Source organism: Schistocerca gregaria, chromosome 4 (genome assembly GCF_023897955.1).
Source record: "Schistocerca gregaria isolate iqSchGreg1 chromosome 4, iqSchGreg1.2, whole genome shotgun sequence".
Lineage (NCBI taxonomy): Eukaryota > Metazoa > Arthropoda > Insecta > Orthoptera > Acrididae > Schistocerca > Schistocerca gregaria.
Window position 1 is genome coordinate 470317587 of NC_064923.1, and position 26918 is coordinate 470344504.

Here is a 26918-nt window from a genome sequence, read left to right on the forward strand (position 1 = left end):
TTTCGTTGATACTTTTATGCTACTGTCGTCTTCTATAGTTCGTGGTTACAGCAGCATTTTCATCCTTAATTTATCTCACTTTTTCTAGGATAATTTAAATTCATCATTACACCAGTCTGGGATACATAAGTGAAGGGTAAACGGAAACAAACAGATATTTTACTGACTGCTTCCAGTGCTAATTCTTACGCAGCGACACTTTCCGGCATCACTTTTTTTTTTTTTTATCGCGTAACACTTCAGATTAGTGTGAGGTTTTTTGCAGCTGGCGCAAGATGTACAGATTATTTCACATTCACATATGTTGGGCGTTCAATATGTAATGCAACACAACCTTTTTCTCGGCCAATTTCGGTTCAAAAAATGCGTAATTTGTTGTGGCACGTACAATGTGGAACACTCCCCCTTCAGCCACTATAATTTCACGAAGTATCAACAGGTGGAGGCGTTTTACGTAGCACGTGTGTACGGATGTGTGTTCCATGCAGAGAGCTGTCGTGAAGCTTCTTTTGACAGAAAACAAAAGCAGCGCAGATAATCATAGATCCATGGAGAATGTCTAAGAGGAACCGGCAGTTACAAAAGCACGGTGCGTCATTGGTTGATGTGACTGTTACTATCAAAACAATTTATAGCAAATATGTCCGATGTTCCGAGGCCGACCGCACACAGCTGTGACTCTTGCAGTGTTGGAACGCCCCGACACTGTCATTCAAGGTATCGACGGATCACAACCAAGCACCTTGCTTCACAGCAGAACGTCTCTGACAGTAGTCCTGAGACACTCGTCCGCAAGTTGAGGTTCTCATAGGTATGTGGCCGCTGGGTTCCTCGCCGCGTAACAAAAGATCATAAAGAGTTTCTATCTGTTTGTCCCAATGAACAACACACTCTTCGGGAAGCAGTACGTGAACGGGGGGGGGGGGGGGGGGAGGAGGGAGGGGGGGGGAGGTTATTGATGAAGCAAGACGTTGGGACGTTGGCTCCGACGTCGACAGTAGAGTAGTACCATGTGGCATACTGGCCCTCCCGGTAAGGTAGCGAAAGGCCATCGCCTTGAAGGAATGTTATGTTGAGAAATAAGGCTTTGTAGCCAGAGAAGTGGGGAATAATATAGTATATTCGAATTCTGAATAAAATCAATTCCTATAAAGACTGACAGGAACATGGTGAAAAGAGGGGAGGAGTGTTAATGGTATGTAAACTGTCTGTTGAGAGAGTGGTACACAAGGAAATCGCTGGTAAAATGGAGTACCATAAGACTTAGTAACAAAGTCGAGTGTGAATAATGAACTTCTTGCAATATCAACTAGAATTCATCTCCTACGTCAATCTTTTCACTTCAGAATAATACTTGAACCAACATCAGCAACTATTCATTGGATAAATTCCAACCTCTGTCTTCCAAGAAAAAGTTTTACTCTCTACCACCCCCTCAAGTACAATGGCACTTTTTCCTTGATGTCTTCACATATGATTTATCATACTAATCCTTCTTATTATGAGTGTTTTCCATATGTTCCTCTGCTTCTTGATTCGGCTAAGAAACTCTTCACTTCTCGTCTTACCTATCCACGTAATTTTTAACACCCTTGTGCAGCCTACATTTCAAACTCCTCGATTCCCTTCTATTCCGGTTTTCCCACGGTTCTTAATTAGCTTTCATACAAGCTGTGTCCCAGACCTACCATATTACAAACTTCTTCTTCAAATAAACGCCAATGTTTTTAACACAAATATATTTTTCTTGGCCAGGAGTGCATTCTTTGTCTGTGGTAGCCTGCTTCTTGTGTTCCCTATGAATCGTTCGTCATGTGGTATTTTGCTTTCTATGTTTGATGTTAAGTTTATGACCAAACTCATCATTATCGTACTTCTTCGATTTACTGTCAGTCCACCGTATACAGCTACTTACTAGACTGTCCATTCCACTGAACAGGTCCTGTAATACTTCCTCGCTTTTACTGAGGGTACCATTGCACCAGTGAACGTTAACACTTAAATCCTTTCACCATGAATTTTAATCCCAGTCCTGAAACTTTCTTTTATTCCTATCATTACTTCTTCAACGAACAGGCTGAATAGTAAGGGCAAAAAACAGCATTCATGTCTTACACTCTTTCTAATTCAAGTAATCGTTCAGATTCTTATTCTTCCCTCTTGTTTCCTGTGCATATGGCATCTTACCCATCATTCCCTGTAGCACACACATATTCCCCTGAGAATTTTGAACATCTTGCACTATTTTAAAGTCTATTGATACAACATGTTTACTTATACCAGTCACAATTTATTTTATTTCCCTACTCTATTAAGAGATTTAAACCTAAATCATCTTGTGGATTCTGTGAGTTAATACTTTTATGTGTAGTGTTTACGAGTTTGGGGTAATCTGTAGCGCCGGCTAGTAGTAGAAGATAAAACAAAACACTATTTTAGCACATATTTAATAGTTTTGTAGAGCTCTTTGGCTGCAATCGAAGGATCTACCCCAAAGAATAGAAATCGAAGTCCATACAGTGAATATTACATTGGCCATACGGGAAACTGCACTATTAGAAATGAATTTGCGATATTGTCAACAATATATGTAAATACCAACTTTTGAAGCCCAGAACTGTACTTCAGGGCTAAAAGCAAAGCAATGCGAAAAATGTTATTGTCTCTATTGGATTTGATACCGAAGATTCCTGAATAAATAAGCGAAAGAGATGACAATTTGAAAGAAGGCAACCGAGTGGGAAGTTCAATATAGATTAACACGTAACTGTTTTCGCATTATTCATGGTGCACCTGTAAGTCGGTTATTACAATTAGAAGTACGTAGTCCTATGGTCTAACCATAGCTAGCAGAACCATAACTACACACATAAAAAAAAGTTTTGCATCACCCCCGTTCCCAGAACTCTTGAAGATAGACGTTGACTGTGGATATTGTATCACAGACACAGTACAGTTGACTGTTCAGAGATGTCACTAAAACCGTCCAAAGATGTAAACAACTATGCATGGGTATCGCCTATTACACAGAAGGGGTCCGACAGTCGATCAGTTTCAGTCAGTTCCAGAGGTACACGGCTCGTGTTGTCTGTAGTTCAACGATGCCTAGAAGGTCAAATCCGCGGTTCGATCACTTAAGCATTGTTCCTTTGTACCAGAAGAGTACTCAACAAGGGAAGTGTCCAGGCGTCTCAGACTGATCCAAAGCGATGTTGTTCGGAAATGGAGGAGATACAGAGAGACAGGAATTATTGACGACATGCCTCGCTCAGGCCGCCCAAGCGCTACTACTGCAATGGATGACCGCTATCTGCGGATTAAGGCTCTGAGGAACCCCGACAGCAACGCCACCATGTTGGATAATGCTTTTCGTGCAGCCATAAGACGTCGTGTTACGACTCAAACTGTGCGCAATAAGCTGCATGATGCGCAACTTCACTCCCGACGTCGATGGCGAGGTCCATCTTTACAACCAAGAGACCTTGCTGCGTGGTACAGATGTGCCCAGCAACATGCCTAATGGACCGCTCAGGATTGACATCACGTTCTCTTCACCGATGGGTGTCGCATTTGCCTTCAACCAGTCAATCGACGGATAATTGTTTGGACGCAATCCGGTCAGGCTGAACGCCTTAGACACACAGTCTAGCGGGTGCAGCAAGGTGGAGGTTCCCTTCTGTTTTGGGGTGGCATTATGTGGGACCTACGTATGCCGCTGGTGGTCATGGAAGGCGTCGTAACGGCTATACGATATGTGAATGCCATCCTCCGACCAATAGTGCAACTATATCGGCAACATATTAACGAGGCATTCGTCTTCATGGACGACAATTCGCACCCCCCATCGTGTACATCTTGTGAAGGACTTCCTTCAGGATATCAACATCATTCGACTAGAGTAGCCAGCATGTTCTCCAAACACGAACCATATCGAACATACCTGAGACAGATCGAAAAGGGCGGTTTATGGACGACGTGACCCACCAACCACTCTGAGGGATCTACGCCGAATCGCCGTTGAGGAGTGGGACAATCTTGATGGAGTTGTTGATAGTATGCCACGAAGAATACAGACATGCATCAATGCAAGAGAACGTGCAACTGGGTATTAGAGGTACCGGTGTGTACAGCAATCTGGAGCACCACCTGTGAAGTTCTCGCTGTATGACTGTACAACATGCAATGTGTGGTTTTCGTCAGAAGTAAAAGGGGCGAAAATGATGTTTATTTTGATCTTTGTTCCAATTTTCAGTACATGTTTTGAACTCTCGGAACCGAGGTCATGCAAAACTTTTTTTTGATGTCTGTAGAAGTATAACCCTTGCACAGTACAGCCAATTTTTCCAAACTTCCGTCATTAAGTGAGCGGATAGCATGGTGTGTGATCATCAGGGACAGCGTTGGGCGATGTGATTTCCGCGGGAAGAGGGTGTAAACGCTGCAAATATCCAAAGGCAGTTGGTGGCGGTGCGTGGAGGATGTGCACCGTCACGAAAAAGTACTGTTTCAACACGTCGACGCTCTTCCCCATGCGAGTCAGAAAACCACGACTACCATCGCTGAAATTGCGCATAGCCACCGTACTCCCCTGACTTGACCCCGTCTGGTCACTACCTATTTGGGACTACGCAGAGAGCTATGCACGAACACCGTTTCGCAGACTTCCAGAAACTGCGAGCAGCTGTCTCACGATGGATGCGACAGACTCCAACATTTGGCTCCAGGAGGGCCTACATAAGTTAAGGGACCAAGTCAGCAGAATACGATGGGTGTGGAAACACCCGGAACCCCATTTCAGCGATGAAAACTGTGATTTTTTTGGCTTGGAAGGGAACAAGCGTTTTCGTATTGCAACAGCATCTCTTCGAGAAGATGTACGCTTTCCACACACTGTGAATATCGGCGGCGTTTATATCTTCCTTCTACAAAAATCGCGTCGTCCAGCGCTGTCCTTGATGATCACACTCCATGCTATCCATTCACGTAACGACAGCGGTTGGGAAAATGGTCAGCACAGTGCAGAGATTCCATTTCTGATGATTGCTCTACCAAATTACTTCATACTTGGAGCTGTAATGATGAGTCAATGATTAACAATGAAAATACTGAACGCTCTCCATTCATTAGATTTAATTGGAAACTTTAGCATCAGAATTAAACCAGTAAGTAAGTACGTATACATTACATTACCAATAAATGCTATCAAAGTGATATTATTCAAAAGGTATTCACATTTAAGTTCCCCACTATGTTTTCCCGTAAGAAATTTAGCCCAAATTTAACTCCCATTCTATTAAAAGTCTACATATTACTAAAACCAAATACCCCCAAACTGTTATTCTAGTTAAACTCTTATGCTGACCTTTGAATAAAGAAAACCTAACTTGAATTGTTCTGTAACTGGTCTGAATACAACCTGTCTTTATATTACATGGGAATGCGGTGTAAAACAAATACACACCCCTAATCAAACTTTCAATTTGCCTCGCGTCTTGACGACATTGTTGCAGATTTCTCTAAAGTACAACTGTAACAGCAAGCTTTCAGCGGCTAGGCTAGATTTCTATTTTTAAATAAAATTTCCAAATAATATTCAAACTGTTACATCCCACATGGTGCACCTAGGCAAAGACTGTGCCACAATAAGACCAAAGATTGCTAAACAGTGGAATGAAATGATGTACTATGACAAGAATTTTAAAATCAAATACGTATTCAAAACGACAGAGTAAAACTTCGCGTGATCTTCACACATAACATTGGTCTGAACAGTACTACGCCTCGCGACATTAGCCTAGCGGTTAAGGCGCTGCAGTCATGGACTGTGCGGCTGGTCCCGGCGGAGGTTCGAGTCCTCCCTCGGGCATGGGTGTGTGTGTTTGTCCTTACGATACTTTGAGTTAAGTAATGTGTAAGCTTAGGGACTGATGACCTTAGCAGTTAAGTACCATAAGATTTCACACACATTTGAACATTTGAACAATACTATACTTAACAATGTAAACAATGATTTAAAAAGGGTACATTGTTAACGGAGAATTTCTATAATAACCAAACATCTCAGTCACGTGACATGCTAATGCATCACTCAGGGAAGGGGCGGTGGTCTTCGTCTCAGTTCCGAGCAAGTAAACAAAGTTAACCAGCTGACAATAATCATTCCGACTACATGCGCAGTGCAGCAGTCTTTCCTGAAATTTCTTCTCTTAAAAAGAAAAAAAAATGTAGTTCATTTTCTTTTCCAATAAATCTTTCTTCATCTAATAGATACAGTCACAAGTCAACACAGCATTACTAAATAACTATCACACTTCAACTACGAATGTATCAGACTGCACCTAGGCAAAGACTGTGCCACAATAAGACCAAAGATTGCTTAACAGTAACATAACCTTCTCTCTCTGACGCGCAAGTCGATAACTTGCAAAAATCAAAATGACTTGTCCACTTTACAATCAAACAAAAGTGTTGGGTAATGTGCAATCTTTGTGCTATGCACGGAATCGACGTATAGGCGTGTAGCCCGTAACATTTCTCAATCTGTATTAACAATGGAGTGCACGCTGTTATTTCATCCCCTCTCTGCCTCTAGGGAATGAACACGATGATGCATGGTACCTGCCTTTCGCTCAGTGCATTACATGATCACTCTCACAAACAAAGAAAAACCGCATGAACTCATCTCTTGGCCCAAGTTCAATGACGTTCCTGCTTCGAAGAGATCGATACTGGAAGAACAAAGATCTGCCCATATGAGCACATCAATATGCTGAAGTGGGAAGATCAATGATGACGTGTCTATATAAATGCTGCCAGTCTTTTGAATCAGGGCAAATATTACATTAGTGCGAGATATGCGAATTTGATTTCAACTGATGTAGAGTGCTCACAAACAGCTTGGCCCATTAGTATTAAGACTTACAACAGGAGGAGAGACAATGGTGATGGGGGCTTTATTCTGAAAAATTTCGGGTGGCAGAGGAGATGTAGTTCGACAGCTGAGCCTCACAAACGCACATCTCGCATAACTTGTAAGCTGTAGCTAGCGAGTGTGTAAACGATCCTATTAACACGTCATATCTGTATCACCAAATAATTCCACAAATATAGGCATCCAAAATCAACAGTTCCTTACTATGATTCCGAGAAATAAATAGTCACATAAACAAACGATCAACAAAGGCAAAACAAGATCGACCACACGCTGCCAAAAGGAAATTCTATAAACTAAAAACGGGATGAAAGAAGTTGAGTAACGGACTATGTCACTGTCCAAGATACTGATGATGTGCTCTGCAGATACTGTAAAATGAAGAACATGTGTCACGTGGAAATAACACATCAACGCCCTGATTACCTGTTCTGCAACAAAACCGAAAAACAAAATTTTCCTCTCTATTAGAGAAGCCTTGGGAAACACTTCTGCTATGTTTTCCCCCTTGTTTTTTCTTGTCTTTATTGAACGACTGGAACAGCTAGCTGTTCCTGAAACAATCACTAACATAGTGTTTAACGTTATTTTTGCTTCATTGTTTCTCTCTCTTCAGACAAAAATTTAATGGCATTGCCTATAATCAGACGTGCCTCATTATAAAGGAATTACCCTATGGTGTGCAAATACTTTTCACTTTTTACTTTCTGCTTACATTAGACCCGTTGCCTTATGGGGTATGACGGGTCGTATACCCACCTTAGCTGCTACTACAGAGCGCAAAGCCTAATAGTCCTCGTTGATGAGTTTGTAGACCTCTCTGTTAGCGGGCCTGTGCGTGCACCGCGACGTTGAGACAGGACACTTAAATCATTCATGCTTGATAACATCCCCATATAGCACTACTAAATTTCATTTACAATAAAAGAAAAGCAGGATCAGCTTTCAGAACAACAGTATCTGAAGATTATACGTATTGTCAGAGTGTAACAAAACAAATAAAATTTGTTGTAACATTACAAATTTGATTTTCTTGAAGTTTGGTATATGTATCGCCGTCACATTTAGCCGTTGTTTCTCAGATGCACCTGATGATGGGATTGTTCTCTTGACACCTGTTTTTCCTCTCATTTTATTGGCAAATAACATTTAGCGCAACTGTATGCGCATGTTGTCAATCACGAATAGCATATAAAATAGTTGTGGATATCCTGTCAAGAGAAACATGGACTACTTTCTTTTGGTAATGAAACAAAGTATAAAATATAAATTATATGTACTGGAAAGCTAGAAACTTACAAATTATTTCTTGAAATCGCTGGAAGCTTAAAGATGATAGGGGTTGTACGTAGATTCCGACCACCAAGGTCTAGTAGCGGAAGGATGTTGAAAGGGGGAAAAGAGAGGGGTGGGGGGGGGGGGGGGGTGAGGAAGGGGGGAGGGTCGGCGATGGGATACGTCGGAAAGACATCGAGCCATGAACCGACAGCTGGTTCGTATTGTGACTAAGCTATTTATCTACGTCTCATTTAGAAGTTTTACGTGACTCTGGTACATTAAATAATCTGTTGCGGCTTACGTCTTAGGCGATTTACTCAAGAAAGTCACTGTCATGTATTGTTGCATGGATCAGTTTCGCCATCTTCTTCTGACGTACCTGTCATGTTGATTGTGTGTTGTGTTCCTGGTCTCATGTCAGGTCTATTTTGTCGTTCATTTGTGTTCTGAATGTCAGACCTTGGAGATCGAATCTACTGTACTATCCATTTCTTTCCAGGCTGTTTCCTCTCTAATCACATTCTATGACTCCTCGCATGTATGCTCTAAGGATCTTCTATCCCCACAAGTACATTTACTGCTCGTAAATGCATTGAGTTACGCCGTGTTCCAGTAAGGAGCAAGTGGAGCATCCTTTTGCAGGGGTCCACGTATCTCATTTCTAAACGTTAACACATGTTGGAGAAAATGGTGTAAACTCTCTGGTCCTTGTCACAGATGTCCCATTTCCGTTGCTAACTATCTGACCCCCACCATTTTCAGTGCCGTTTGTCTCTTATTCCTGCCACTGTCATGGTCTTCCCATCTCCAACTAATACGATGTGGCCTGATTTCTCATTTGTAATATGTCAGATAGATTTCCAAGGGCACATACAGAGCTTCAAGTGATACGGCTCGGAAAGCCCCAGACAGCCTCACTGCAGAGACTGAGGTGCCATGCTAATATACGTATCAAGAAAAGTTTTGCATCAAAACTTTATTTAGAAATTCATCGCACAAAAAACAAAAATTGTATCCGAGTCATGTGTATGTATTCATTTGCAATGAGTAACCACATATTCTCCAATCTTCATCTACAATCATGTGTATCTGGTGACGAAGCACTGTGTTTAAGAATAATTTCACTTAGGGGATACACTACTTGTAAGAGTTTCCAAAAGCTGGACCAAAATTAATATGCAGGCGGGAGTAACATTTCTCTTAATGAGATTCCCACTCTGCAGCGAAGTGTGTGCTGATATGAAACTTCCTGACAGATTAAAACTGTGTGCCGAACCGAGACTCGAATTGGGAAACTCTGCATTTCGCGGGCAACTGCTCTACCAACTGAGCTACCCCAGCACCACTCACACCCCTCCCCACAGCTTCAATTCAGCCAGTACCTCGTTTCCTACCTTCCAAAATTCACAGAAGCTCTTCTGCGAAACTTGCAGAACTAGCACTTCTGGAAGAAAGGCTATTGCGGAGACAAGGATTGGCCACAGCCTGTCATGAAGTTTCGTATCAGCGCACACTCCGCTGCAGAGTGGAAATCTCATTCTGGAAACATCCCGCAGGTTGTGGCTAAGCCATATGTCCGCAATATCCTTTCTTCCAGGAGTGCTAGTTCTGCAAGTTTCACAGAATGGCTTCTGTGAAGTTTGGAAGGTAGAAGACAAGGTACTGGCAGAATTAAAGCCGTGAAGACGGGGCGTGAGTCGTGCTTGGGTAGCTCAGTTCGTAGAACACTTGCTCGCGAAAAGCAAAGGCCCCGAGTTCGAGTCTCGGTCCGGTGTCAGGAAGTTTCAACACTCCTCTTACTTCCATTTCCCGCATTGGATGCTATGTTTGAGATGTCTAAGTACTATTCCAATTTTTATAAGGATGGTGGTGGCCACTAACACATAAACAGCAATGCGGATTTTTTAGCTGGATGTCTGACGCTCTGCAACTCCTCTGTGTAACCGTAACTTATGTTTTAATACGTACATAAGCTGCCCTATCCCATTTGCTTGCTCCTGCTTCCAGCGTTATATTAATAGAGGCAGTGTCCGGGAGTCGGCGTGTCTTCGAGGACCGATCACAATGTCTTTCTCACGTACGTCTACATCTACATCTACATCCACATCATACTCTGCAAGCCACCTAATAGTGTGTGGCGGAGGGTACTTTCGGTACCACTATCTGAACCCTCCAACCCTGTTTCACTCGCGAATAGTGCATGGGAAGAATTATCGTCGGTAAGCATCTATTCTGGCTCTAATTTCTCGAATTTTCTCATCGTGGTCAACACTCGAGAGGGGAGTAATACGTTCTTCGACTCCTCCTGGAAAGTGCTTTCTCGAAATTTCAATAGTAAATCTCTCTATGATGCGCAACGCCTGTATTGTAATGTCTACCAGTGGAGCTTGTTGAGCGTCTACGAAACGCTCTTTCGTCAGCTAACCAATTCCGTAACGAAATGCGCCGCTCTTCGTTGGATCTTCTCTATCTCCTCTATCGACTCTATCTCCTCTATCAGTCCCTGACAGGGATCCCAGGTAGATGAACAATACTCAAGAATCGGGCGGACAAGCGCCTTAGAAGCCACTTCTTTCATGGATGAGTTGCATTTCCTTAAGATTCTTCCGATGAATCTTAGTCAGATGTCTTCTTTTCCCACTATGTGTTTTATGTGTATGTCTTTTGACTTCCTATACGTAAGACTCTCTTTAATCAGTTATAAGACAGTATTTAGCCTACTCTTTCTCCTTTATATTTCATAACAAATGAACTCGATTCTTCCATAAACTCACCCGTCTGAAGTTAAATGAAGTGCTTTAATCTGTTCGTAGGTAGTGTTATGAACTTCGAGTGCGATCGTAATATGTCTAGTACTTCTCCTTACATTCCTTATTAAAACTCCTTGACATCTGATGCATCTGGCGCATCACTTCCTTTAGTTAGGTTACTTAATCTTCGTAGTTGTACATTGGCCTGATCACTGTAGGATCGTAAAAGTGTTGTATATTCTCATGAAAAATAAGTCACACAGAGTAAACCTTGTTGATGAATCCCGTGTGACGCTTTATGCAAAAATGATAAAATGCATCCATTCATCTGAGGTTTCATGCTTCGTTCCCATATAATGGATATTTTATTTGCGTCTTATGTGTCCTTTCGTGTACTGCCTTTGTCTGCGATTGGTACGCACCAGAGTCAATCTTCTCGATCTTCAGTACACATTTCCTCTTTAAGATGTTGTTTAGGAACTTTGTCGGTCGCACGGTAACACTGGCAGTATTCCATAGCTGCAAATTATTCTCTGTACTAAGACTCATGCTATTGTGTCAGCATCCTTTTGTGCTGTCGGCTCTGCTACAACCTATTTCATGAGGACGTCCTGAAACGTCAGCATATATCCATTCTCTTTCTCTGTAATCTGAAATGGTCCTACTATATCGGTTTCACAACGAGCGAATATCTGCTTGGATATTTCGGTCAGCAAAAAGGTCATCTTCATTTTATACTGCATAATCTTGTTCTTTTGAGAACTATCGTAACATCGAAGGTATTATTCTAAGTCTCTCTTCTATTTCTCCATGATCTATATCTTTTGATATGGTCGTATGTGCGGCTGATTCCTAGTTATCCAGCTATTGGTGAGTCATGAAATAGCTTCAGAATAGTTCTCTTCTTGTCTTCACTGATCACCTTTTGCTGGTCGTCATGTTCTTTCTCGTCCATCTATTCCACATTCCTAATGAAAATACCCGAATCTTCTGCTATGTGTGACTATCCATCTGCTATTGTCCTTTATGATCCCTTTTTTTGTTATTTCAAAACCTTATTCTGCCGGTTTATTGCTTAATTTCGTTAATCTTGACGATAGATCGGTTACAAGCTCCAGCCATGTCAAGAGCTTGTGATTATCACGTACAGTGCATTTTCTTCCACACATGTAAAGTCGGTGGCGCTTCATTGGCCACACTATGGCTGAAAACTCTCACTTTCGTTAATCTTGACGATAGATCGGTTACAAGCTCCAGCCATGTCAAGAGCTTGTGATTATCACGTACAGTGCATTTTCTTCCACACATGTAAAGTCGGTGGCGCTTCATTGGCCACACTATGGCTGAAAACTCTCACTTGAACATACTATATCCTTTCTCGCCGCAGTTCAGCGTTCTGTGTGCAAAAGCTAATAGGAAATCCTAACCTACTTGTCTTTACTCGATTAAGACACCAATCAATTGATTTGCAAGTGTCCCTTGTAATTATGAACTGCTTCGTAAAATCAGGATACTGTACGATCAGGCCCTTGCTATTTTTCTCTTTCAATTCCTGGAAAGCTCCTAGTTTGCTCCTATCTTCAGTAATTCATGTAACAGCTCGCTATCCGATTGAACATCTTCATTAAACGACGATAAATTACACAATCCCTAGGAAGTTCTTTTATTGCTTTGTGGTACTGGGTCTTGGATACAACTTTATTGTGTTCACCTTCCGTGAGTCAGTTTTTAATCCTTCTGCCGTAATTACATTACCTAAGGAAGATACCTCTTACTGTAGGATTTCACACCTGCCACCATATAGTTTTAAATGATGCAATTGAAATCTCTCAAACGCTTCTGCATGTCTGGCATTATGCTCTTCTAACATAGCTCTGAACACAGCCACATCATCTAAGTTTACGAACATCTTGTGCCCTGAAATCCAGTTTGTACTATGTTCATAGGTCTCTAAAACGTGTCTCCACATTATGGCCAATGGTTGTCTTTTGCGTTCTTAATGCCCTTTCTGAATGGGAGAAGGCTGTTTTCACCCTATCATCCTCGTTCTACAGTATCTGGTGGTAACCCTTTGCACAACCTAAAGTAGTGAATTGCTTGACTTTTCAAAAGCTGTCTAAAATCTCATCAATAGGCGGTAGTGGTGACACAATGTTAATACAGATGTCATTTGATCTCCAATATTCCGCAACTACTGTCAACTTTCGTGTCCCTTAGGCATCCATCTTCTCCGGAATCATCAACAACGGAAAATTCCACCCACCTGCGCTTGACGTAACGATATACTCCCTTAATATCGTGCCTATCTTGTTTCGGAGGGCTTGCTTTCGCGCCTCTGGCAGTCGATACGGGCGGATGTTGATCACATTTTCTTGTGCTTCTGGTTTCAGCTTACTTTAATGCTTCACCGTCTCAGTGTGCGTTAATCTATCCCTGGGCTGGTGATATACAGCATGATACGCAATACATATTTCAATAATCGAATCCTTTCTTCTTTGCTTAAGTGATCCACCCGCACCATTTCTTTTAATCTGCTAATTCGCGACCATGTGTCTTGGTTCACTGAAACTATGCTTCGTATACGACGTTCCTTGTCTTCTGCCATAGCAGGTATTGTTTCCGTCTTCACTTTGAGACTTTCCAGCACGACTTCTCCTTGTGTTGCATTCAAAATACTCGTGACACAAGTGTTTCTCTGCACGACCGCCAAGGTACTAGGAAAATCCATTCTCGTTTGCAATAGATGCTTCTCCACCATTCCTTCAAAAAATGGTTCAAATGGCTCTGAGGAGTATGGGACTTAACTTCTGAGGTCATCAGTCCCCTAGAACTTAGAACTACTTAAACCTAACTAACCTAAAGGACATGACACACATCAATGCCCGAGGCAGGATTCGAACCTGCGACCGCAGCAGCAGCGCAATTCCAGACTGTAGCGCCTAGATCCTTCGGATCGATCTGCGTTTTGCACTTTAATCCCCAAAATGTATTCTTTTCGTGGTCTAATTCGTATAACGTCACAGAGATTCACTTACCCTTCCGTCTGTTGGTAATCTCTGTCCCTTGTTTCTCTTAGATGCAGCGTCCTGTCGCATTTTATTTCTTCTGCATCCACGCTTTGGATTTATCTCTCCTCTTTCTGGGCTACTGATACCTCTGGTGTCGCATTTCCTCTAGCGACCCATTTATCTCGGCGTGGTTCTCTCCTAGTCCGCAAGATGCGACAGCAGAGCTCTTGTTTCGTCCGTAACCGTGCCTGTCTGCCCTTGACCCACAGCGCCTTCATTGCGTATCCTGTGGTTATTCTTACACTCTCGCAGAAGTCACTGGCTAAAATTCTTTCATTCGCTACATCTCTTTCCACATGCATGTCGTCATCTACTCTCAACGTTAATATCGTGACATTGCGCGTCTCTGTCACTTCCTTAATGAGTCCTTAATGCTTTATTCGTTCGTCAGCGTTGGTGCCCACCACATCATTCAATGCTGATTCCCTTATTACGCTTACCTGATCGGCACTATGTGCAGTGAATCTGAGTTCTCACCATTTCCTGAGCACGTCCTATACTAACAAACTCATTTTTGCCCATCCAGTCTACTGAGTACAACTTTGCCGTCCTTTCATTTCCTGGTTTCTGCTTTCCGAGCCCTCGCATTTCCTAGCTTGTCATCGACATTATACTGTCGGGCTAAGTGCCATGGTTCCTGACAAACTTAACATATCACTGGTCTAGCCTGATTACATAGCCCTCGATGTCTTGAAGATTGAAATTAAGACATCTTGTCAGTCGCAGGCTTCCAGTTTCTCTGTGATGACCTATGCATAGCGTTCCCTCTTCCTTCTCGGAGGTGGTGGAGAATGGCGATACCGTTTCTCTGCTACACTACAAATCGGCTGCAGTGCGTCTATTTTCTTGATGTGTTTCTCCATAGTGAATTTCCTCGCATACTTGTCTCCTCCCTTACACCTAAGCAGTTATCTGTCGGGTAACTGGATTCACAGAACAGAGTTCATGAATGCTTCTTCTGTTAATGTTTGGTCTTCTGCTTGCGCTAACGTTAAATGTGTGCGTGCGTGCGTGCGTGTGTGTGTGTGTGTGTGTGTGTGTGTGTGTGTGTGTGTGTGAATACCTAAGGGACCAAACTAGTGAGGTCATCTGTACCTAGACTTACACACTACTTAAACTAACTTATGCTATGAACAACACACACAGTCATGCCCGAGGGAGGACTCGAACCTCCGGCGGAAGGGACCTCGCAATCCATGACATGGCAACTCTAACGGCTCGGCGAACTCACGAGGCTATCGTTAAATGCTCTCTTCTTGGTTCACGACTGTTTCAATCCCCTCATCTTCGATTCCCTTAGTGAAAATGCTCGTACCAGATTCCGAATTAGAACGTAGCTACCTGGAACGTCTGATGCCTTAATCACTACCTGGACGGCTTCCAGAAATTGGTGTTGCAGCCTGTCAAAGCGACTCACATTTTCAAATATGGTTTCGGCACTTTTCTATTAAACAGAGATCAATTAACAAGCATGGTAAACCATTTCCTTTTTGACTCATAGATTGCCAGTAAAATATCTTTTACATCTGCTCAAGTTGCCGTCAAAAGACGTACGAGTAATTTACTTGGAGCTGCAATCATAATTCTTAACAAACTTTAGTAAGACATTATAACCGTGGCTTGACGTTAGTTCGAACGCTAGGACACAGCACTTCACGAATTCCCCAACTTCATTTTTATTTCCGTCCAAATTTCTCGGATTAAATTAAACGCTCCAGACAAGACATTGTTCTGAGCGTGGACCTCGCTGCCTTCCAGATTCAAATAAACTTCTTTTCCGTCCTTTCTCGCAGCTGTAGACCTCCCATAGTATGCTGTGATTCACTCGCCGCATTTCTCGGTCAGGAGGCAGTGCTGTGCTAACGTCTCGTGCAGCGTAAGGTTGTAATTCAGTGCCGTCAGCACTCACGTGCGAGTGACTTTAGTATTGGTACCCCAAACTCGATTACCATAACTGCTGAGAAGGCGCCCTTTGTTGTTTACTACTGCAGGCTTCTCGGTGCCGTTTCTTAATTATTCAACACAGGACGGTGACTCATTTCCGACTTCTTGCCTCGCTCCTGCTGCATACTAAAAATCACTACTCTGTCTGTGCACTTTACCTCGTCTACCGTGGAAGCCCAAGCCGGTGCCTCCTAAGAAGGGGTACGCTAATTCTCTTCAGGGAAAATCATATCATCCCTACTTTAAGACACCTTACTTCTTTGTTAAGTTACTGAGCCAGTAATCGATGTCAATGCCCCACATCTCCCAATAGTTTCACATGTCGTAACCCGTTATGGGTCGTGACATACTGAAGGAGGTCAGTCTCGGATCAGAATGGACGTACGATTTTGAAATCACCTGTCGTTTGGTACACGAGCGGGTGTGTGAAAAGCCGACAGGTTCAGAATGGGATATTTCAGGTATCTGTGGTTGGAGACAGTACAGAAAGACTTGTGTGTCAGGCTAAAGGAGGTAGTTATGGTGATGAAAGCGAAATGAGAATCTAGGTTAGCTTATTGATCTGCGTTTCATTGCTTCTTCACAGGTTAGCAATGAACATGTAGAAGAGCACAGACGTGGGTTTACGAAAACATAGATGAGTTTACTATAACTAATGGTATTCCAGCCTATAACTTCCTTTAGACGCAGTAACAGAGGACACTACTGACCACGTACCATGGAAGTGCCAGGCTCAAGTACTCGTCACTGTGAAAGACACACAGAGACATGCCCAATGGAAATCAGTAAGGCTAGTCCAGATGTAAGAAAAAAATGTTCAAATGTGTGTGAAATCTTATGGGACTTAACTGCTAAGGTCATCAGTCCCTAAGCTTACACACTACTTAACCTAAATTATCCTAAGAACAAACACACACACACATGCCCGAGGGAGGACTCGAACCTCCGCCGGGATCAGCCGAACCAGATGTACGAAGGAAAAGCTTTTGCAAGTCCTTTAACAAAACTGTTAACTGGATCTGATGCGCAATTACATAGTATCAGCTGTAGGCGGCAGTTGGCGTTCCCTGGAGCTCCCGAATTCCACCAAACTCTTGCCGTGATTGGCGTTTGAAAGCCTTTATATATGTGGCGTTTAGGGCTGTTTGCTTGCAGTCCGTCGGTTTTTACTTACAAGTCTTAGTCTACGAGCTTGAAATTAGTGGTTTCCCAGCGCGTGTGACCTCTTAATGGACTGACAAAAGCAGTTTGTACTGTACGTCTCTACCTGAATTACAAGACTTACAGGTGATGTTCATACCTAGATCATTTGTCTTTTAGAGCCAATCTTTCATGATTCGGTCGTTACATAGCGTAGAGTATGTTATCGTTGCCGACGTCCAAAAGGAGTTCGTTTCAATCGATCCCACAAATGTTCAGTTGGGTTTATGTCCGCAGAAAATGCAGGCCACTCCATTCTGGTGATCCAAGCATGCTGAAGGAATGTGCCCACGAGAACAACACGTTAAACAGAGGAGTTAACATCAATTAATATGAAATTCTCACTACATTTTGGCGATATGGTCCCATTATTGATTGAGATATCATGGCCCTTGCAACTTAGACAAGTGAGATTACCCTCAACAATCACGAGACGTGTATGATGACCCCATGTAATGATATCCCGGAACGTCAATCCATCACCATCTTGTTGTACATGTGCATAACAGTTATTCGGTTCCCAATGATCATGGTGAGCACCACGTCATTCACGATGTCAAGGGCTCCGTTAGAGATGGTCAAGAAATCGTAATCATATAGAATGGACGCCGAAGGATTGGCATCAGGTGTGGTTTGTAGATGTAATTCGGGTCTGTCTGTACCCTAATAATTGCAGACAATGTATTTGGAGATAACCCGGTAATTCGCATCATGCAACCGTCTCCTAACAGGCTACCGCGATAAAAGACGTCCTATAGCCTCTTCTACCTCGAATTCAATTCTGGAACACTTGGCCCACGGTTTCTTTGACTCAAAAGTCATTGATATCTATTATACTGTGCGGTGTTGAGGACTCAACACTATCTATTAGTTGGAACCGATTTCGTGTCTGCAGTACACCACTTTGACTCCAGTGTACGCATGGGACAACACTGTTGATTGACAAGCCTTTGCGTGATTATTCAGACCCGGTCACAGGTCGCGACTGCCCTTCATGGTATGACGGATGTTGATTCTTTTGTCCCATAGATGTCCCTAATGCTTCACCTTCTGCTAAAATTCTGCAGTCCATTAGATTGCGTCGTTCTACTTGTAGCTAGCGCTCATGATAATTGTGTGTATGTTTACATACAACTACAGGGATGACCTTACGATAGGTACAGGAACAGTCAAAATAGCAACACACTTGAACAACATATCGGGAAGATACAACACTTTTTTTGGCGTATATACAGGATATTTCACAATTCATGCTACACACGTGCAAGCGTTGTGGAGTGGAATTAGAAAGTCAAGTTTTACACAGGAAGCTATGTCCTGAAACGTCATCCAACAACGCTGCAGAACGTCAAAGTTCTAGATACAGATACCGGGGCCTGTAAATGCAGAGCGATTTGGTGATGATGTTACAAACTTTAAATGATGATGGAGAAGGATAAATGAATCACTTTGAGGTAAGGGTCCCTGGTTCGGAAACGAACGAGTCGGAAATTAAAAATGGAAACCGTTCCGATACCTCTCACAGTGGAATATATGTACCGTTACTGTAACCTGCCCGGCTAGCCGCGCGGTCTAACGAGCTGCTTCCCGAGCGGAAATGCGTACCGGTCCCTGGCACGAATCCGCCCGTAGTATTTGTGCCGAGGTCCGGCGTCCCGGCCAGCCTGTGGATGGTTTTCAAGGCGGTTTTCCATCTGCCTCATCGTATGCGGACTGGTTCCCCTTATTCCGTCTCAGTTGCATCATGTCGGTGATTGCTGAGCAAACACTGTCTCCAAGTACGGGTACACCATAATCACTCTAACACCCCAAAATCTGGGGCTACACTCGTCTGCTATGAGACGTTCCCGGGGGTCCAGTGGGGCCCGAACAGCACAATAACACTTGGTTCGGTGTGGGGCGGCGGTGGAGTGGGGGACTACTGCGGCCTTTTGTCGGGTTGTGTGAAGCACTGGGAGCTACGGCGGGACGAAGCCTCTACGTCGTTTCTAGGTAAACAGTTCAATACACAATACTCAATACACAAACCGGTACAGTTGTTACTAAGCAAGTAGGGTGCGCAACTTTCAGAGTTGCTAGTATGGACCAATATAAGAAAAAATGTTTAATAAAAATGACCTCATAACGCATACCTGAGGATCTATGAGCAGTTTTTCATCTTCTTTAGTGTCAAACATATCTCCTGTAATGAACAAGTGCTCGTAGTTCTTAAAAATGGCTCTGAGCACTATGGGACTAAACATCGATGGTCATCAGTCCCCTAGAACTTAGAACTACTTAAACCTAACTAACCTAAGGACAGCACATAACACTCAGCCATCACGAGGCAGAGAAAATCCCTGACCCCGCCGGGAGTCGAACCCGGGAACCCGGGCGTGGGGAGCGAGAACGCTACCGCACGACCACGAGATGCGGGCCGTCGTAGTTCTTAAGGTACGCATTTTAGAGCCAATGTTTACTGGACATTTTTTCTTGTTTTTTGACCATACTACCACCTCTGAAAGTTACCTACCCAACAGTCTTTGCAAAAAACAGTACAGGTACATGTATTCAACTATCAGAGGTATAAGAACGGTTTTCACTTTTGACTTTCATCTTGTTCGTTTCTAATACAGGGAAATTTATCTCAAATTGATACATTTATCCTTCTCCATCATTCTCGATCATTTGCATCATCACGGAATCACACTGTATATATTTATACAACTGCAGGCTCCGACGCCTGCAACTCTGACTTTCTGTAGCGTCGTTGGACGACGTTTCTGGCCGTAGGTTCTTTTGCAAAGCTAGGTCTACTAAGTGCGCTCTACGGCCTCTAGAAGTGTGTAAAATGAATTGTTGAACATCCTGTTGTAAACAGATAGTAAGGGAACGCTCGAAGTGAGCAGATCGCCAGGCTACAGCCAACGGGGTGCCGCACTTGCCAAACAATGAGATAGAATCACTCAACACCCACGACAAGAATGGGATTTTGCTCCGGTGCCACGTTATCTTGCGCGAGTCCTAATAACAGGTGTTGATGTTGCAGGAGGATGTATGGACAGGAACGGAGTGGCCGGTGACGGTGACGGAGGGGTGGCGGCCCACCGATGACGCGACGAGCACAGTCGGCGTCGTCGGCAGCAGCAGCGCCGCCACCCTCGCGTCGACCGCCGCCTCCGCCGCCGCCGCTGCCGCGGCCGCCGCCGCCGAGGGCCTGGTGGCCGCGGCGGGCGCGGGGGTGGGGGCGGGGGCGGCCGCCCCCGTCACCGCCGCCACCGAGCTCAACGCCACCGTCGCCGTCATGGCCGAGCTGCCGCACCCCTCCACCCTCGAGGCGCTCGTCATCACCGTCATCATTTTCATGGCTTGCGTCGCCATCATCATGGCTAACCTCATCATCATAGCCACCTTCCTCAACTTCAGAGGCAAGTTCACGCTATACTCTAGAAAACTGGTTACTGTTATTGAGCTTATACGAAATCCTGGCATACTGTTTGCATGTTACTCTTATATAGGGCTGCTGTTTACGATTCATTCAATTTCAAAGCTATATATTTTCCAAAGCATCACATGTACAAATATGAATGATGCGTGGACATAAGGGTAAACTGACTAAGTTTGTATTTTACTTTCTACAAATGTTCTATGAGTGCCTCTCTGCTTGCATGACACATGTCCAAGTACTAGTCACGTTTGTTCCATACCTTACGTAGAAACATCCGTCAGCGGTCTTCACAGTACCACAGGTGCGTTCTCTGACCTCTTCCAGTGTTCTTGGCAGTGAGAGTACGTAAACACGATACTTCATGTACAACAGAATAAAAAAGTCACAAGGCGTTCAGGGGGCCTAGGGAAGAGAGTCACATTATCTACACCACTTCAGCCATTCCAGACCTGTGGTAATACGTCATTTAATTGGCGATTAACATCGATGTTTCAATGAGTGGGTGCCAGATCTTGTTAGAAGATGAAATTCTTAGAATCAGCAGTATTTAATTGGCGATGAACATCGATGTAGCAATGAGTGGATGCCCTAGCTTGTTAGAAGATGAAATTCTCAAATCAGCAGACATTTGTGGAAACAAGAACTGGGAGACATAAAAGTAATAGGTACCCATCACAGTCTTCACACAGAAAAAAACAATGACCTATACAGCTTCAACTGTGACATAAAATTAACGTTTATGCACCACAATTTCATGAGGATTTTCAGTGTCTCACGCTCTCGCATTACAACGATTCACCTCTCCCGATAAACAGAGGTTCCTTCATCGCCAAGAATCAGCACAACTGGTGGACACAGTGTAAGTTCAGTGGGCTCACAGTTCTATTCACTCATCAGTCTTAGCAGTACACGTAATATTTTTGAAAATATGGGTCTCTGAAGACGAATGAATCATTTATAGTAGCCCCGTACTTTTATATTTTTATAAGCCTCTTTCAGGAAATCGGCAGAGGAAGTTTCACCAATGTCGTGTAAAATGTTATCCTTCAGCTAATATATAACGAAATTAACACGGACTTAGAACATTGACTGTTGCAATGGACTAAATGCCTTATCCGTGTGCTGAAGGCACAAGCAAGTGGTCTTCATTACTACCACGTAAATCTTCTACGCTGGGGAAAATACTGATTTAATTACTCTATCAAGCCAGCTTCATAACCACTCTTACTGGCAAGAAGTAGCTTTCCTTTGAAAGTAAACCGATATAATTTCACACTCAAATGAGTTAACTGTCGCTTGATTGTAAATGCGCTCATCTTCCATTAAGTACATAGTGGCTTTTAAGATAGATGAGAACCGATTTCCTGCACAAAGCTTTAAGTGAGCTGACCGTATTCTGTACACCAGAATAAAAAAAGTCACAAGGCGTTCAGGGGGCCTAGGGAAGAGAGTCACATTACCTACACCACTACAGCCATTCCAGAGCTGTAATAATACGTCATTTAATTGGCGATGAACATCGATGTTTCACCCTTCACCGACCCTTCTGATACGTCGCAGGCAACTCTGTGCCCTGTGCAATTATCTCTGCTTGGCGAACGGATGATCCGCTGCGACATCCACATTCACGTGTAGTTAAACCTTTACTAAGATGTTTTTCCGTGCTATGACAATCGATCTTAGCAGCAGAGGCATGAGAAAGCCATATTCATGTGATCACCACACCGACAAACAACCCTTTGCTAATCGATAAACGAGATAAATGAAACGTTGCGCAGTATACAGTCACCTTTCACCCTTTGTTAATTTTACTTTGTTTACCTCGTTGAATAATATCCACCATAACTATAGATCCTATCAGTTGACACTGTAAGTTAGATTTTTTATGGTCACCCACACACTAATCAATGATGTCGCTTGAGAGAGATCTAAGTACAGTTTTAATCCGAAATCCACCGACAAAATTTCGGAGGATGTTGAAGGATATTTTGTTATAATCGGCGCATGGTCTTCGGTGGCACGCTAGGGAGTATTTAGTTCGACTTATTACTATTTATCTTTATATGTGCAACACACTGAAAATGGGTGCTCAATAGTGCAAATTGTAGTTGTATGCACTATACCGGAGATCTTCGCACTAGCGATCGGCAATATTTCGGGCACTTCAGGCACGCGTGAAGCCTACATGGCCCCTGCACACCTCACCGTCACGAACTCGCCCTGTCGCAGTGGCAAAATGACACGAGGCGGAGGTACCAGCGCTAGCAGATGCCGACTCTTCCAGGGGACCTATTCACGTCGGCAACACACGTGACCAGAATATTGTGCCGCTACAAAGGTCGGCACCAGGATTGCCAAGATCAGTTCTTCTGGCTTCGGTAGTCTCTCCCAGCCTGCGGGCGGGCGCTACTCACCGCACTGTCTGAGGACGGTTTCGAAGTCCATCGTAGGAATCGATGCTGATGTATTCAGCATTCACATTTGTTTCACTAGGTCCAATGAGACGGTATCCAGGATAATCTGTTCTATTCCTACGTTCGTGTTATTCAGGAGAGCTTCATCGGACTAAGAATATTTTCCATGCAAGTGTATCGGTCTGTGAAGATCCTAATTGTGCTACTGCGTCAGACTATGGGATCACAATACAATAAAATCTTCATACCTATGACACGCTGTAATTGTGATTTTGTTATTATCGGAGAAGTATGCCGTTTTTTTCCTTCGTCAATAAAATTTCGCAATCTGTGATCACTGTTTTCCTTGTGTCGGTGTCAGCGCCACAGTATTACACATGTAGTGCCTTACGTAGAAACAAACATTCGGTGCTTGCTGTTGACAACAGTAATGCCCACTTTACTCTTCGCTGTCAAGCTTGCATTCAGTACCGCTCGTATCTGGCCCAGATACGTTCCCTCGCCAGTGATAGTTGTATGATAAATGTTACTCACAGCAGTGTAGCTAGATTTATTGATAAACTTTTTTATTATTATTATTGGCATTTGGCCACCGCCATACAGTCATCACTCACATTTACAAAGTATCTTTCTTAATGGTTATTCTACTATACAATTAGTGAATTGTTATTTAGAAAGATATTTAGAGTAGCAATAAGTGACTGATACATGCCATAACTACAAATTATTCATAAACTGATTATACCACAATAATAAAAAAGAAAACACAACATACAGAAATCCACACATCATGTACACAGTGTGCGAAAATAGCTCGCTCTCACATATTTAAGCAGTAAAACTTCTTATTTCGAACTTCTTGGGTTGAAACTATATAGCAGCCGCCGTTGGAAGATCAATCTTTGCGTTAATCAATGCACTGATAAATGATTTCTGTTGTGTCTTGCATCTGGCATATGAGTACATTAGATGATTCACATCTTCTGCTAAATTGCATACATCACATAGTGGAGATTCCTTCAATCCTATTTGGAACAGATGGGTTGGGAATTAACTGCGATTGAAGCATTTAAGCGCATGGGTGTAATTGTCGTTATGCATCGTCTGCTTCTATTCCTATCAGTAAACCAGTGGTATAACGCTATTTTAAGCTGAATCTGGTCATATTGTACTCCTTTTGACACCTTGGACGATTGCCATTGCATCCGCTAGTCGTTTGTCGCTTTTTCGTTGATTAAGCTCAGCATTTCTCATTTAGGATTTCACCTAATTTCACCAATAGCTTCGGTAAGCTCTCTACTTTTTCGTTATGAAAGACACACGACTGTACCCTGGAATCCACAGCAAATTTGTTACTGATATGAAACTTCCTCGCAGATTAAAACTGTGTGCCGGACCGAGACTCGAACTCTGGACCTTTGCCTTTCGCGGGAAATTGTTCTACCATCTGAGCTACCCAAGCACGGCTCACGACCCGTCCTCACATTTGTACTTCCGCCAGTACCTCGTCTCCTACCTTCCAAACTTTACAGAAGCTCTCCTGCGAAACTTGCAGAACTAGCACTACTGAAAGAAAGGATATTGCGGAGACATGGCTTAGTGAAAATTTCATTGTAAATTTGTTACTGTTTCTCTTTCCCAATTTGTAACAATTTCGCTAACAATGTTTATAATTATAGGCGACCCTCTTTTATGCCATTTTTGTTTTTTTAAGATTCTTTAGCACACTGAGAGAATCTGTTAATATCATCATACTGCTTCGTCTGCAAGATCTGCCGTACTTTACTGCTTCTCTAATTGCAATGGCTTCAGCATAATAGATTGTTGCCTCCTGATGTAGTATAAGACTTGATAACTTTCTGCAGTGTTGTATATTGCATATCTTAACTTCACCGCTATCGACAGTCTTGGATCCATCCGTCAAATTCAGGAAAACAGTATTGATTAAAACATCGATTTCAGTCTTCAAGTTTCGAGAATCTATATACTGTACGATGGTATCAAAGGTTAGTACATTTTCTTCTTGGTAGCTGTATGGGGCTTGGAATTCTGGTAAGACATCGTATTTATGTAACCTATTTGCATAGAAGGTCCACCATTCAATTGATTTCATTGTCAGTGGCGTTTTTCTATTACTCGAGGAATAGTCAAACGTTTTAGTGTTTGACCAGTATTTCATTATGCCACTTTTTAAAGGGTGCCCTATTGATAAAAAGTTTCCTTTACGCACCACGTATACGGGTTCGCTGGCTGCAATTGAAGAGCTGCTCACGGAGCCTATGTTGAGCTGCTCCCGCAGCGATCGCTGTGTAGTCTGTTAACAAGAATTAAAGATTAAATTCAGTATCCGTTACCTACTTTGCTTTAGGACCACCGTTTTCCTCAGTTGCAGTCGTACGAGTTATGTAGGTTAATACCGTGTTTTGTGACGATATACTTTTGCAGTGACCACTGAAGATGCTTTAAAATAAAGTGAAACGCATTTGGTCTTAACAAGAGATTTATTACAGTCGCAAAATACGGTATTAACCTATATAACTAGTAAAGTAGCCTTTACTCTTGTATTTTTTAGAAAAGATATGCAGCAAATGCCTCGTAAATTGCAATGCTCTGCAGATATTTTCAGCGTAATACACACACAGAGATAAATGAGATCAGGAAACCGAACTAAATTCAATTATCCTGTAATAAAACACTGGAGATCTTTGGTCTTCAAATGGTTCAAATGACTCTAAGCACTATGGGACTTAACATCTGTGGTGATCAGTCCTCTAGACTAAGAACTACTTAAACCTAACAAACGTAAGGACATCAAACACATCCATACCCGAGGCAGGATTCGAACTTGCGACCGTAGCAGTATCGCGGTTCCCGACTGAAGCGCCTAGAACCGCTCGGCCACAGCGGCCTGCATCTTTGCTCTCATACACCAAAATATTCAGAAAGTATTGTCTGTGGATTTAGCGTTCACGCTATGTACAGCAAGATTAACTTGGAGACTGTATGTTTGTACAACCTAGCATATTGTTGAAAATGGTACAGCCACCAACCACAGATACCGCAAGTCTCAAGAGGAACGGAAGGTTCCAAATGATTGGAAAAGAGCACAGGTACTCCCAGTCTTCAAGAAGGGTGGTCGAGCAGATGCGTAAAACTATAAACCTATATCTCTGACGTCGACCTGTTGTAGAATATTAGAACACGTTTTTTACTCGAGTATCATGTCGTTTTTGGAAACCCGGAATCTACTCTGTAGGAATCAGCATGTATTCCGAAAACAGTGATCGTATGAGACCCAACTCGCTTTATTTGTTCATGAGACCCAAAAAATATTATATACGGGCTCCCAGATAGATGCTATTTTCCTTGACTTTCGAAAGGCGTTCGATACAGTTCCGCAATGTCGCCTGATAAACAAAGTAAGAGCTTACGGAATATATGATCAGCTGTGTGGCTGGATTGAAGAGTTTTTAGCAAACAGAACACAGCATGTTGTTATCAATGGAGAGACGTCTACAGACGTTAAAGTAACCTCTTGCGACAGGGGAATGTTATGGGACCATTGCTTTTCACAGTATATATAAATGACCTAGTAGATAGTGTCGGAAGTTCCATGCGGCTTTCCGCGGATGATGCTATAGTATACAGAGAAGTTGCAGCATTAGAAAATTGTAGCGAAATGCAGGAAGATCTGCAGCGGATAGGCACTTGGTGCAGGGAGTGGCAACTGACCCTTAACATAGACAAATGTAATGTATTCCGAATACATAGAAAGGAGGATCCTTTACTGTATGATTATATGATAGCGGAACAAACACTGGTAGTAGTTACTTCTGTAACATATCTGGGCGTAAGCGTGCGGAACGGTTTGAAGGGGAATGTTCATATAAAATTAATTGTTGGTAA

The 26918-nt window shown here is 42.9% G+C and overlaps 1 protein-coding gene across 1 annotated transcript in view; it reads left to right on the top strand.

The window, feature by feature from the left end:
• LOC126266988 (G-protein coupled receptor 52-like) overlaps positions 1 to 26918 on the top strand; it is a 368301-nt gene that overhangs the window by 174309 nt on the left and 167074 nt on the right. Inside the window, exon 2 of the mRNA XM_049971728.1 lies at positions 20200 to 20578. Within this exon, the coding sequence (XP_049827685.1) occupies positions 20455 to 20578 (124 nt within the window). The 5' untranslated portion in view covers positions 20200 to 20454. The remainder of the gene's footprint in view (positions 1 to 20199; positions 20579 to 26918) is intronic.